The sequence below is a fragment of the Gopherus flavomarginatus genome, chromosome 3, assembly GCF_025201925.1.
Source record: "Gopherus flavomarginatus isolate rGopFla2 chromosome 3, rGopFla2.mat.asm, whole genome shotgun sequence".
Lineage (NCBI taxonomy): Eukaryota > Metazoa > Chordata > Testudines > Testudinidae > Gopherus > Gopherus flavomarginatus.
In genome coordinates, this window is record NC_066619.1 from 206547318 (window position 1) to 206561049 (window position 13732).

General features: G+C 42.0%; 1 protein-coding gene across 1 annotated transcript in view; it reads left to right on the top strand.

The window, feature by feature from the left end:
• RAPGEF2 (Rap guanine nucleotide exchange factor 2) overlaps positions 1-13732 on the top strand; it is a 321965-nt gene that overhangs the window by 136408 nt on the left and 171825 nt on the right. The window contains exon 4 of the mRNA XM_050945499.1: positions 8396-8479. Coding sequence (XP_050801456.1) covers positions 8396-8479 — 84 coding nt within the window. The remainder of the gene's footprint in view (positions 1-8395; positions 8480-13732) is intronic.

Consider the following 13732-nt stretch of genomic DNA (forward strand, 5'->3'; position numbering starts at 1 on the left):
CATGGCAATCTCCTCCCAACGTATTGCATCTTGGGTTACATCGTGTATTCGGGCTTGCTATGACTTGGCTCATGCTCAGGCGGACCATCTCACTGCCCACTCTACCCGGGCTCAAGCTTCATCTGCTGCGTTCTTGGCCCATGTTCCCATACAGGACATCTGCTGCGCGGCCACCTGGTCTTCCATCCATACCTTTGCATCGCACTACGCATTGGTCCAACAGTCTAGAGACGATGCCGCCTTTGGCTCAGCGGTCTTACATTCCGCAACGTCTCGCTCCGACCCCACTGCCTAGGTAAGGCTTGGGAATCACCTAACTGGAATGGATATGAGCAAGCACTCGAAGAAGAAAAGACAGTTACTCACCTTTGTAATTGTTCTTCTTCGAGATGTGTTGCTCATATCCATTCCACACCCGCCCTCCTTCCCCATTGTCGGACTAGCCGGCAAGAAGGAACTGAGGAGCGGATGGGCCGCCAGGGGTATATATCAGGTGCCATAGCGGCACCACTCCAGGGGGCGACCTGCCGACCCACCGAGTTTTGCTAGGGTAAAAAAGTCTCCGACGAACGTGCACGTGGCGCGCACACACCTAACTGGAATGGATATGAGGAACACATCTCGAAGAACAACAGTTACAAAGGTGAGTAACCATCTTTTTCAGCAAGTCCCCTGGTGTTTGCTGTGTTGTGATACAATAGAATGGAAATTCCACAATAGCTTAATTTAAAATAAAATCTCACCGTATTGAATATAAAGCATGAATTAAATCAGCATAATAGCAGTTTTGTGTTTTTAAGTTAAACTCAATTTTACACTGTTCCAGCACTGCATTCAGAATGCTGCAGATTTTTATCAATACATAGATTGTGTTGAAGAAGTTGTAATAGGAAGCTGGTGCTTTTGTCAGCTTGCACCTTTTGCATTTGAGCATATAGGAGGCAATTTGCTTATCACGGGATAAGCGCACAAAAAACCCAAAACAAAACAAAAAAAATGTGTGGGGATTTGTCCTGCTTTGAGGAGAGGTTTGGACTAGATGATCTCCTGATGTCCCTTCCAGCCCTGGTATTCTATGATTCTAAAACATTAGCTGGATATTTCAGAGTTTGGGGGTTGTTTTTTTCCCAGGTCCATACCCATTCTTCTCCGACTGTTAGGGCCGCTCTATGCACCAAAGTTTTGTTGGCAAAACTTGCCATATTTTGGTACATCCTTGTCTGCATCCACATTTGATTTTGACTCTTATCAATAAAACCCTGACTTCCTGTTGGTCAAAATTAACCAGCTCACAGAATGACAGACCCGCCCCTTTGTTGACACTGTTCCACCAGCAGAATGCCTCTGTGGATTTTCAATTATCTGTATTGGTAAAAACTGTCCGCTGTGGTAGTTGTAGGAAGTTTCACAAATACAGAAGAATCTGGAGCTCTCTTCTTAAAACAAGCATGCAGCTGTCATTTTCAGCTGGTGATGTATCAAACAATTCCACCGCTTGGAATTCATGTTACATGGAGCAAGTAAGAAGTGTGTGTTTTTTAAAACAAAAACAGCTTATGTCAAACACTTGTTCTTTTCTGTAATATTAGTCTCATCTTTTGTCTTTAGGCAATGTCACAGTCTGAAGGACTATATCTTCTTGTTGCAATATATTAATTGAGGTCAGTGGACTTTCTAACATCAGATTCACTGAAAGGCTACCCTATTACTGGACTCCACATAATTTACCTCAAAAAGCTCCCTGTAGTGCAGGGATGGGCAAACTACGGCCTGCGGGCCGGATCCGAGCTGCGGGATTGTCACTCCCATGGTGCTGCGGTGCTAAGGCAGGCTCCCTGCCCTGCTTCGTTCCCGGAAGTGGTCAGCATCATGTCACTGCAGCACCTGGGAATGGGGAACTGCAGCCAATGGAAGCTTCTGGGTAGGTACCCCCAGGCGATGGCAGCGCATGGAGCCTTCTGACCCCCCACCACCAGGGGCCGTAGGGACATGGTGCCAGCCACTTCCACCCCAGTAAGCCAGGCTGGAGCCCACACCCTGAACCCTCCTGCACCCCGCACCCCTTCCCTGAGCCCCCGTCGCACCCCTCCTGCACCCCAACTCCCTGTCCTGAGCCCTCTGCCGCACCCCAATCCCCTGCCCTGAGCCCCCTGCCACACTCTGCACCCCCTCCTACACCCTAACCCCTTGCCTGAGACCCTTCCTGCACACCGCACCCTAAGCCACTGCCCCAGCCCTGCATGCAATTTCCCCACCTAGACATGGCCCTTGGGCCAAAAAGTTTGTCCACCCCTACTGTAGTGGATACTTTTGGAAAGGCTACCAGTGTCCATTCTGCCTCAGCTAACTCCAGATTAATGGGTCCTTACAGAGACCCAGGCAAAAAAGAGCCTGTAAATGTTCTTCCTTGCAATTTGCTCTGATCACCTGGCCAGAATGGTTTTTCTGCAGAACCTGTAATGGCCCCCCTAACTGTGAACTGACTGGGCAAGCACTACACTTAACATCCCATATACTCAATCTGTGGCTGTGAAAGCTGCTGAAGCTACCCATGCTCCAGAATTTTACATTTGCATCTAAACTCTCGTTTTTTAAAAAATGTAGCCATTGTGGTTGCAAAGAGAACCTACCAAATATGAACAGTGTAAACTGGTGGAGTACTATCTGCCCAATGGGTCATGGAACAATAGCTCTGAGAAGTCTGAACTGCCCTATTTATCTCAGTGAGATGCTAATTAGTGATGCAGGTATCAGTGATGCTGTTAACTATTTCAGTGCTGATAATTTAACCATTAGCTAATGTGCTTATCCTAAAATCTCAAACTGCCTGTTGGGTAACCAGAAGCCCAACATGTCTTACCCAACTGCCAAAATCTCCAGCTTCCTCCTAATAACTTCCTAAATGCAAATAAGCTTTTACAATACAAAATTCTATATTATGTTGAAAATTAAAAGGGAAGTAGTAGCATAAAATAAACTGGATTTTGTATCACATTAAATAAGGATATACTATAGTGATTATATTCATTTTCATATTCATTAACCTAATTTTTAAAATTTGCCTGAAGCCGCTGTAGAATCTCCAGTCTTATGCACAAAAGTGCTGCAGAATGCAAGGTGTCTTGCCACAGAAGTAGGGTTAAACTTAATACAAAATACATGGTACCTTGATTATGTACCTACATTAGAGGATAATAGTATTTGCAGAATTTTTTTTAGTAGTTGCAGATTCTCATGGTTGTCCTTATCTGGATGACTTAGTCTAATCAATCTTTTAATGCAAAGAACAACTACTGGTACATATTGTGTGTTTCAGCATTTGCTCATTGTTCTGTGCCTTACTACTGTATTTCAGCTGCGTAACTCGAGAATACCTCAGCTGAAATCAATGTAAAACTAGTGCAAATGAGATAGGAATTAGATGGTCCATAAGAAAAAATGCCTGGTTTAGTGTGTGTTTTAAAAAAAATAAAAATAAATATTCTGTTTTCACCTGGACCTTGTTATATCACCTACTTGTGTAATCTAAGTAGCATCTGATGAGAATTGGTTTGGGGAACCTAGAGGATTCTTGGCTGGTTTGTGGTCTGAATAGCTGCTTTTTTCTGCTATAGGTGAATTACTGAAAAACTTCATTTCCAAATAGCATTGTTAAAAGCTTTTTCCTTTCGGCCTGCTCCTGCAAGGTGCTGAGCACCTCTTGTCGGTTCAGTTGTGGGTGCTCAGTATATCGCAGAAGTGGGCTATTAACGCACACACCTCTGTGTCAGAGAGCTTAACTTACAAATGCATTGTCTTGTTGTGCCCATTTTAGTGCTGCTTTCAAACCTGTCTGTACAATACTGTTCTTCTGTCGAGAACATAATACTGTAATTTTAGAGTTTCTGCAATAATGATCTGTTACTTCAAAGACTGTATCTACCACAAACAATAGCTTTTAGTGTTCCCAAAAGCTGCTTATTCCCTAAATGCCTGGAAAACATTCCCTGTAATATTATTGAATATAGTTGTTGTGTAACTTATAATCGTGCAGCAACAGCTTTTAAGCGAGAGATGCACGTCCTCCACATGCTATAGGATTGGTTTTGATCCTCTTCTCCCATGCATTCCTTTTTGCCAAAAATAAACCAATCTACAAGAGACCTTACAAATAAGATTTTATCAGCGATGGCTCTAGGCACCAGCGCAGCAAGCGCGTGCCAGGGGCGGCAAGCTGCAGGTGGCGCCCTTCTGGTCCCTGCGAGGGTGGCAGTCAGGTACGCATGCCTGGGGTGGCAAGCCACAGGGGGCGCCCTTCCAGTCCCTGCGAGGGTGGCAGTCAGGTATGCCGAAGTGGCAGTCAGGTACGCGGTGGGTACCCCAAAGCCGTGGGACTGGCGGACTTCCCGCAGGCAAGCTGCCGAAGGAAGCCTGCCTGCTGTGCTTGGGGCGGCAAAAAAGCTAGAGCTGCCCCTGGATTTTATGCCAGGTTAAATTTAGATATATAATTTTTTTTTTCTGGAGTCTAGAAGGTATGTTTGGGAGAGATGGTAGGCAAAATTTTGTTGTTAATCTGTTGTCTGGTTGTAACTCAAAAATGGCTTGGTCTAAATACTCCAGATCTCTTTTAAACTGTTTGTATTGGTGAAACCTGATTGCTTTGGCTGTTTTCTTAGATTTATAGGGTGCAATTATCTATTTTCATAGATTCATAGGGTGCAATTATGGTGCAATTAAGTCTGCAGTAGCCAGATGTGAGCTTCTTGCATCATGCATAACTGCGATGCGTGCCATGAGAAATCCAGTAGAGCTGTTGCACCATGCAGAATTCCTAAGTTTATTATTATTATTTATTATTATTTTATTACTGTTACTATTGCTATTATTCTAGGCAGCCCACAATTTGTGGATGTGGATTTCCTAAGGCAAGTGTGGAGTGTAGTGGGCTGGAAGTGGGGGGCTGTGATTGCAGAGTTCCCAGAGTATACATGGTCTAGTGAGCAGTATATTCAAACTGTAGAACGTGACTCCAGAAGTGGGTAATGAGAAGGCTGCCCACTTGTTTGCACCCCACATGTTGAGAAATGATTCATGTTAAGACCCAACAGGGAGCGAGAGTGAAAGAGGAATGGAGATGCTCTGCTCCTTTCCCTGCCCTTCCTCCCTTCTGCTGATTTCTGGCTGTCCAGACCTCATCACTTCTCCAGCACAATTCAAGTGTATCTTCTCACCTACACAGTGCTATGCTCCAAGGGAAGCACCATTTCAAAAGGCTATGAAGCTGGCTCTATAGCCTCTTGAACTAGAGCTACGCAGGAGCACGCTACTGTGCTGGTGGGAATTTGGGGTGAAGGAGAGGTATCCACTGGCAATCCTATCCCACCCAACAGCCAAAAACTTCCCTCCATAACTCTGACCAGCAGGTTTCTTACCCAGCAGCCCTACCCACCACTTACTTCTGCCATAATGTCTCACCCACATCCAAAATAACCAATTGTAATTAAAGAAAAAATCACTTTAGATTCTGTTAAACCTCATAGAGGCAATGTTGGAAGGGAGGAAGGAGTGATGGGTGTAGGGGAAATGAGTGGGCAGGAGAGAAAGTAAAGAGAAAATCAGATCCCAAATGTTGATTATGTGGCAAAATTTGCCATGTCTCAGAGTGATTGTTCCTGAAACTTTGATCCATTTATGCATCAATCCCTTTATGGCTTTCTTTTGCTTGGTAATTCAGTATTCTTAAGTGTTGCACAAACCATCACAAAGAAGATACTCTGGAGCAGTACCAAAAATATAGCTCTGAAATAGTATCAAGTCTTGTGTATTCTAGCTTTAGATAAGTTTAGGGTGCAGATTGCACAAGTCACCAATAACAGGTTATTTACTCATTGGCTATGTAACATTTATTATAGGAAGTGAGGTTGATGGTCGCAGAAAGAGTGACATGAAAGATTTTCCTTAAAATTCAAATAAATCCAAGCATAGTTTTCTTTATGTGTGTGTGTTACAATTGTGTGTTTTCTTCTAAGTGGAGATCACCATAAGAGAGCTTGTTAATACTCTGCAGTGAAGACATACATAGAGACTTTAATTTGTGTTGCTTCTGGGCAGTTCAGGGCCAAGTTATTTGAAATACCCCTATCCTAATTTACAATCAAATAATTAGTTTGACTTTCAGCTTTTCCTTTTCAGAAACTGTCATTTCAGCATGCAACGTGAGCTTTTTCTTCCACTGCTTCCATTTCTGAGAAGTTCTTAATCTTAAAACAGTAATTCCAAGTCCTATGTTCATATTTTGCTGTGTCTACCATCACAGATCAGTTTGTGTACTTGCAAACTTCCTCTGCTGCACCATGCCAGCTGTTCTCAGTTCATGCTCATGTTTCTGTATTCCTCTACAGTCTGTCTCTAACTCAGCTTTTCAGTCAGATTAAAGCTTTCTTTATTTTTCCTAATTTGTTTTCAGTTTTATTCAAACTTCTGTTGCCATCATTCCTCAGTGCCTATTTGTATCAGTAAAAAAAGAGAATAGAGATCCTTGACAACATGCCTAGGGAAGAAGACACCAGTATGTTCCTGGTATGCAAGGAACAGCAAGCACGACATGTTGCCATTGAACACATCTTATTTCTGTTCTTATGTCCTGTGATGAAGATCTAATTTGCCCCTATTTGGAATGTGTCTTCCAGGATAAGTTATCGTAGCATGTAGTTTCCTATGTCACAATAGTGTGGCCCATTTGATGAAAATAAGAGAGAACTATTTTTGGCCACATGGCCATCTCAGTCAATTAGTCTGTAGTTGGTCATTGAGGGAAATAAGATTGTGATCTATTTGTTAATCATCCAGGTATCTGATGTCTCTTCATGGCAAACAATTCCATTTTTAAGTCTGCAAGAGTGACTTATTTCTATCATGGCTATATGTTCAGGGAAGAACTGAAAGAAAATTAACTTCCTAAGTATGAATGTTAATACTCTGCCATTTATATGCTCTTCTAGTCATTTCTAGCCATTTTTCTGATTGTTGCTTTTTTTCTGTCTCACATTATCTTCTCTTTTTAAAAATTACTACATGCATTTCTACAGCGCTCATCACTGTGGAAATGCGGGAATCTTTTTGAAAGACATTGTCACATATGTACTTGCAGCTTTGCTTTTTAAAATGAGAAATGTGCAGCTAGCTGTAAATAGCTTACTTAGCTTAAATATTGGATTTTAATAAGTATGCTGTCACCTTTTGTTAAAAGGTACGTGGGCTAGGCTTGCTTGAAGTTTGAACAAGCTAATTGTTGCTAAAAACTTGAGGCTTGTAATTAAAAGAATGAAGTAGGAAGTGCTATAGAATGGTTAATTCTACATCCTTAAAAGTGTGCCCCGGTAATTTTGTTTTTTGATGAAAATGTTATGTACATATATTGACTGGATTCAAGCATCTGGGTAACAAGCAGTAGGAGTGGTGAAAGCTGCAGAAGCAAAGAATGAATGGTCACAGCCTAGCTTATACTGATTAAGATGGCACAAACTAGTTGCTGTTCTAATGTGGTTATTCCCTGTGAATCTTTAGAAACTAGCTTAATCCCCATGTAGGTGTCACTTACAGACTTGTTTCTTGGAGGTTCTGAGGGCAATGAAGGGGTGGTTGTGTTGTAGAGGAGGGAAGGCCAGCTGAGATATAAGCTGGGTCACAATAACAGAGAAGCAAACTGCAACTTTTTCCTCTTTTCCTGCTAGTAACTAATCACTATCACTTGTCCTGATCTCCAAAAAAATAAGCTGCCTTTCCCTGCTGCCCACCCTGCCCCCATCATACTAGAAAGAAGCATGGAACAGCAGCACAAAGTAGCACCAGATGCACAGGCAGCCCAGAATTGTTTGGTGTGGGTGGGCTGACAAATGAGTGAAGGTACTCTTGGAATGTGAGCCCTCTGTCTGCACTGTGGGTTGGCAACACAGAGCCATGAAGTGAGTAAATCTTTTTTTTGGACAAGGGAATGGGAAGGAGGGACGGTCCAGAAATAGGGAAGGAGCTCCTGTCGAAGGCAAGGGGCTCTGTTCTCCAACAAGGGGTAAGAGATTCTGCAGAATGCAAAGCAATTTTACTAAGCTTGACTATGTTTTTGATTATTTTATTGAGCTGCTGTGATTGTGTGCTGTGGGCCACTGCTACCAAATCAGTGGATGTTGTAATTTAAAAAATACTATTAAGTAATTCAGGGTGTTCTGGTGATGTATGTGTTTTTAGGAGGCAATTAGAATTGTTTAAGGAATTTTGATGCAAATGATTAAACAGTGGCTTTCCTTCATAGTTTGCTATGCATTTGTGGCGTCTGTACATTTGCTCTTCATAACAGATTTTTGCAATTTCTACCCACTATCTAAATTATGCTTCTCATCAATTCTCTTCTTTATTTCAGCCCTGATGATATTGGCTCCTGTTGGTATATCCTGCTATCTGGTTCAGTATTCATCAAAGAGTCTATGTTTCTTCCAAGGAGCAGGTATGTCGGTTTAAATATCTGTATATTTTAAAGGAACACCATGAAATGGAATGCTGTTCAGTTTTTTAAAAAGTAGTCAGGTTATACCTTTTAGTATTTCTTGTCATTTTTTGCAGTTATACAATCTTATTTTCTCATCTTTCGAAGTATCTCTCTTCAGTTTGAGTGAAAGACCCTGTAAACGGGTTGGGACTCACCACCTGTGGCGCCTCCTGCTGGTGACTCCGGGAATTAGCTTGATTCCAGTAAAGTGCCCCCCTCCTGGTGGTGTCCCATCCGTTGTTCTGCCCTCTGCGCTCCGCTGCTGTCACTGGACCCACGTTGCTTCCTGCTTGGCGGCGTTCTCTTTGAGGCCACTGCCCTCCGGCAGTGCCCCTTAGTCGATCTGCACCCCCTTCCGGGGATCGGTGATCAGCAGTCCTCCACTCCAGCCACTATGTGCAACCTCACATCCCAATCTCTAATCCCTCTTGTCAGGGATCGGGCGTAGTCTATAATGGCTGCTCCCTCCGGCGAATGGCTGGATGTACTGCAAGGAGGAAGGGGGGAGGGGACCGAGGCTCGCCCTCTACTCTGGGTCCCGGCCCAGGGATCTTCTGGCATCAGCCTCGCTGTCCTCTTTCTTTCCCCTCCTCTGTCTGTTTCCCTGGGCTGCTTCCTCTACAGCCCCTTGCACCCGCCAGGCCCTTCCCTTCAGGGCCTGCAGCCTGGCGGCTATAGGCTAGAGCCTTCTAGCCTCCCTAAGCCTGCCCGGCACTGCACTGTCCGCGGTGCTAGTCTCCCCCTTGGAGACTGACCTTCCCCTGTCAAAGGCCTGGGACAGACTGACCACTCCTGCTCTGGGCAGCCTTTTTATATGGGTGAGCCTGGGCCTGATTGGTTCCCTCCAGTCTGGGCCCTGATTGGCTCCCCATAAGCCCTTTTCTAATTGGCTCCTGGGCTGCGCAGGCTTCCTGGCCTGCCACAGCCCATCCTCCCAGGGAGTGGGGCAGTCCGCCCCACTACAGACCCACACAGGGGAAAATTGACTGTACATCAAAATGCTGTTAAATGCACAAAAATAAACAAGTTGGAAAACAGAAAAAAAATGTTTGGTGCACTCAAAGGCTACAACTGGAATTGGTAGACCTATTATTCTAGGCATATGTGGAACAGATACAAAGGTGCAGTGCTTATGTTGAAGAGCTTACAGTCTAACAAGAAAAGTGGCATAGAAAGGATGTGTAACATTTTTTTAGATTGAAGTGACACTTATTAAACATTTTGTGTCCATTTAAGTAACAGACTTTAGAAACATTTTGAGGCGATACATAGTTGAAATCTGTGTTTAGTATTTCTGGTAGCACTGTAGTCACTGTGCCAAACAGAGGGAAAGTCCCTGTCCCTTATCACTAAGAGTTTATGGCCTGAGAGTCAAAACTAGGAGAAAGAGGTACAGCAAAAATGTAGCAGTTACCAAAGATGTTGGTTAAAGTATAGGTTAGATTTAAATACAAGGATTTTAAATTTTAGTTTGGGATTGTAAAAATTAAAGTTTACTTGCAGCAACCGGCATTGAGAGATTACTTTCTCAGTACTGAAGGGAGGACTTCCACTGTATTACTTATCATACATATTGTACTTTCCTAGGGACCCTGATAAGATCAGAATCAGAGTGAAACTGACATGCTACTAGTCAGCATTTGCCAGAATGGAACAACAAAGTGAACACTGTGTTTAAAAAAAAAAAAAAAAAGGCAGTTGAACAGGCCTTTGGGAAGGGAGAGAAACAGAAGGAAAGGTATACAGAAAATGTAGGTAGAATGGAAATCCAGACATAGAGGGAAGATGCTGACTAAAGAGGGAATGGGAGACCTGTGCCATCGTCCAACTATAGTGTATAACAAGGTCACAGTACTGGTAAATTACAGAAAACACACTCTTCTGCAGTGGTGTGAAGATATGTCAACCTATTATTGACTTCTGTCTGGAGATGCAACATTGACTAGCAACCAAAAGACACTTCTGACCCTCACCCTGAGGGAGATTAATCATTATGTTGTTCTTTTGGGGTGGCTGGGGAAAGACAATAGCCCCACCAACTTCTCTATTCTCCTTTAAAAATAAAAGGAAGTGGAATATCAAGCATTAAATTAGAAACTGCCTCTTATGCTTGGATCAAGACTGTCATAAACAGATAGCTAAGGGTTAATGTCTCTTTCACCTGAAAAAAAAAGTATCCTGAAACACCTGACCAGAGGACCAATCAGGAAACCAGACTTTTTTCAACTCTGGGTGGAGGGAAGTTTGTGTCTGAGTTCTTTGTCTTCTGCCTGAATCTCTCTCAGCTAGAGAAGGATTTTTTCTATTTCCTGCTTTCTAATCTTCTGTTTCCAAGTTGTGAGTACAAAGTTGGTTTTTTGTTTTGTATTTACATGTCTATAGTTGCTGGAGTGCTTTAAATTGTATTCTTTTGAATAAGGCTGTTTATTCATATTTCTTTTAAGCAATTGACCCTGTATTTGTCACCTTAATACAGAGAGACCATTTGTATGTATTTTTCTTTCTTTTTTATATAAAGCTTTCTTTTAAGACCTGTTGGAGTTTTTCTTTAGTGAGGAACTCCAGGGAATTGGGTCTGCAGCTCACCAGGGAATTGGTGGGAGGAAGAAGTCAGGGGAAAACCTGTGTGTGTTAGATGTACTAGCCTGACTTTGCATTCACTCTGGGTGAGGGGGGAAGAGAGATTGACTCTCAGTAATTCTGTTCTCCAGGCTGGGAACGGGGAGGATGGAATCCCTCTGTTTAGATTCACGGAGGTTGCTTCTGTGTATCTCTCCAGGAACACCTGGAGGGGGGGGAAGGGAAAAGGTTTATTTCCCTTTGTTGTGAGACTCAAGGGATTTGGGTCTTGGGGTCCCCAGGGAAGGTTTTTGGGGGGACCAGAGTGCCCCAAAACACTCTAATTTTTTGGGTGGTGGCAGCAGTACCAGGTCCAAGCTGGTAACTAAGCTTGGAGGTTTTCATGCTAACCCCCATATTTTGGACGCTAAGGTCCAAATCTGGGATTGGTTACTGACAAAGACTACCTCTGTTTTGCCCCTTGAAACTCTGCTCCATTTCACTTCTTCTATGAAACCCTTTTCTTCCCAGGAAGCTCTTAACAATAATCCAATAGAGATATTTAAAAAGGAGCATTGCCACTGTTTTGAGATTTACATTTATTTAGTCATCTAATGTATTGTCTAAACTTCATTGTCTGTAAAACTGACTGTAATCTCCTTGGGGCAGAGATTACTCATGCTGTATAAACACAGACATGCTGATGGTACTGGGGACCTGAAATACAGATGAGAAGGAGGTGGAAATGAGGGAAAATGGCAGCAATAAGGACCTGAGGAACATAAACACTCACAATCCTAATGGTGGTGGTAGGGAAAAAGTGCCAAAACAAGGTGAATAGGAGAGAAGGAAACTACAGTAACCCATTAAGCACCTACAACTCTCACTTGGAGTAGACCATATGGCTATAACTTCTTTAAAAGGAGAAGCATGGTAATTTAGGGGTCCCTCCTGTATTATGAGGAGTAAACGCTGTCCCCAACAATGACATCTAAGAGAGAGTCCCATAAGTGTCTTCATTGCAGCTGCAAGTGGCAGAAGTCAGTCCAGCTATTGAACAGAGAAGCTTTTCAGACCAACAAATAATTTGGAATTTCGGAGCTTATGTTTCCCTACAGTTGGTAAGAACTAGGGGCCAAGATGAAGCACCTCTCACTACAAAATGCTGCAGTAATTAGGGGCAGAGCAGGATAGCTACCACTGCTCAACCCCTCTGATTTTTCCTTCAGAAAGGAATTTAGTTTACACCTGATAAAATTGCTGATCTCTCAGACTTCATACTACTCCTGTGTTAACTGAATATAGAAAATTTATTTTAACGTGCAGTTGGATTTGTTTGAGTGCATATATATCCAAATATAGAGTAGAAATCTAGAGAACTACAGACTCTGGGTGAAATGCAAAGTCAGTGGGGCTATTTAAGATTTGTGATTTTAATGTGTATGGTTTTTAATGTAAATGAATTAGAATTGTCATTGTGTTCAGCATGTGCACTTTCACTTTCCCTTTGGGGTGTCCTAATTCTGTTTTACTAGCAAAATCTTGGCTGAGTTGTCATTCTTAATCTTATTCAGTTTCTAGGATTTGAAAAACATTTGATCAATTTTTATTTCTGTCTTCTGAATTGTGACTTGTAGGCTGAGGAAAGGATTTTAAAAATAATTGAATATTCAACTTTGAATTAAAAGATGTTCATGTGGCTGAGAACTTTCAAATGTGTATCACAATGGGGGAGGGAGGAAAAGGATTTAATGTACATTAATTAGTTTAACTGTGTGTTCAGACAAGGTCTGTCGTCTTCTCAGATAATGTTTTCCTACTATTTGTCCTTCATTAAGTTCATAATGCTTATTTTGTGACATCACAATATTTCCATGGTAACACTGATGTCATGAAATAAGCACATGACTTCTCTGCAAAATCAGGCAGAAGCTGGGTTGTTTGAATCAATGCCTTTATCAAAATAAAAATATCTGCAATAATACTGGTCAATTTTTTTTCTATAAATGTATTCCATGTTTGTGGTACTTCAAAATTTCCCCCTTATTATAAAACTTAAAATTATTTAGTGCACCTCAAGGGTTTTTTTTCTCAACCTTATTCTGATGAGTGTAGCTGACTTCTAGTATGCTGTATTCTCAGCTTAAGTTTTTAGTTGATCAAGTTGGGAATTTTTGTTGTTGTTGCTATTTACTTTCTAAACTACTTTCCAGATGTTTGTACGGACGATTAATGCATTTTTTAAAAATTCACTGAAGATTGCCATAAAATAAGTCTCTTATTAGAATACTTGAAACACCCATAAAAAGAACCCTGTTGTGTGACTGCAGCTTGAATAGTTTCCAAGGTAATCTGCTGTTTTGAAGTCTGTAGACAGATGACCATCATCTGCAGTAGATTTTCAAAAACAATACATAGACTTAAATAGCACTTCATCTGCAGATTTCAGAGTTTTACAACATTTCAGATTAACTACTAGTGTAATTGCAAAACCAAAAGAACATTCAATGATGAATGAAAATGAAAGGCAGCTTGTATAAAATTTGACACACAAGAAAATCCTCCTTTTTTTTTTTTTTAAAACACAATGCAGATTTAACTTGGGGAACTTACTTCCACACTATATTAAAGCGAAAGGGTTAGTAAGATTCA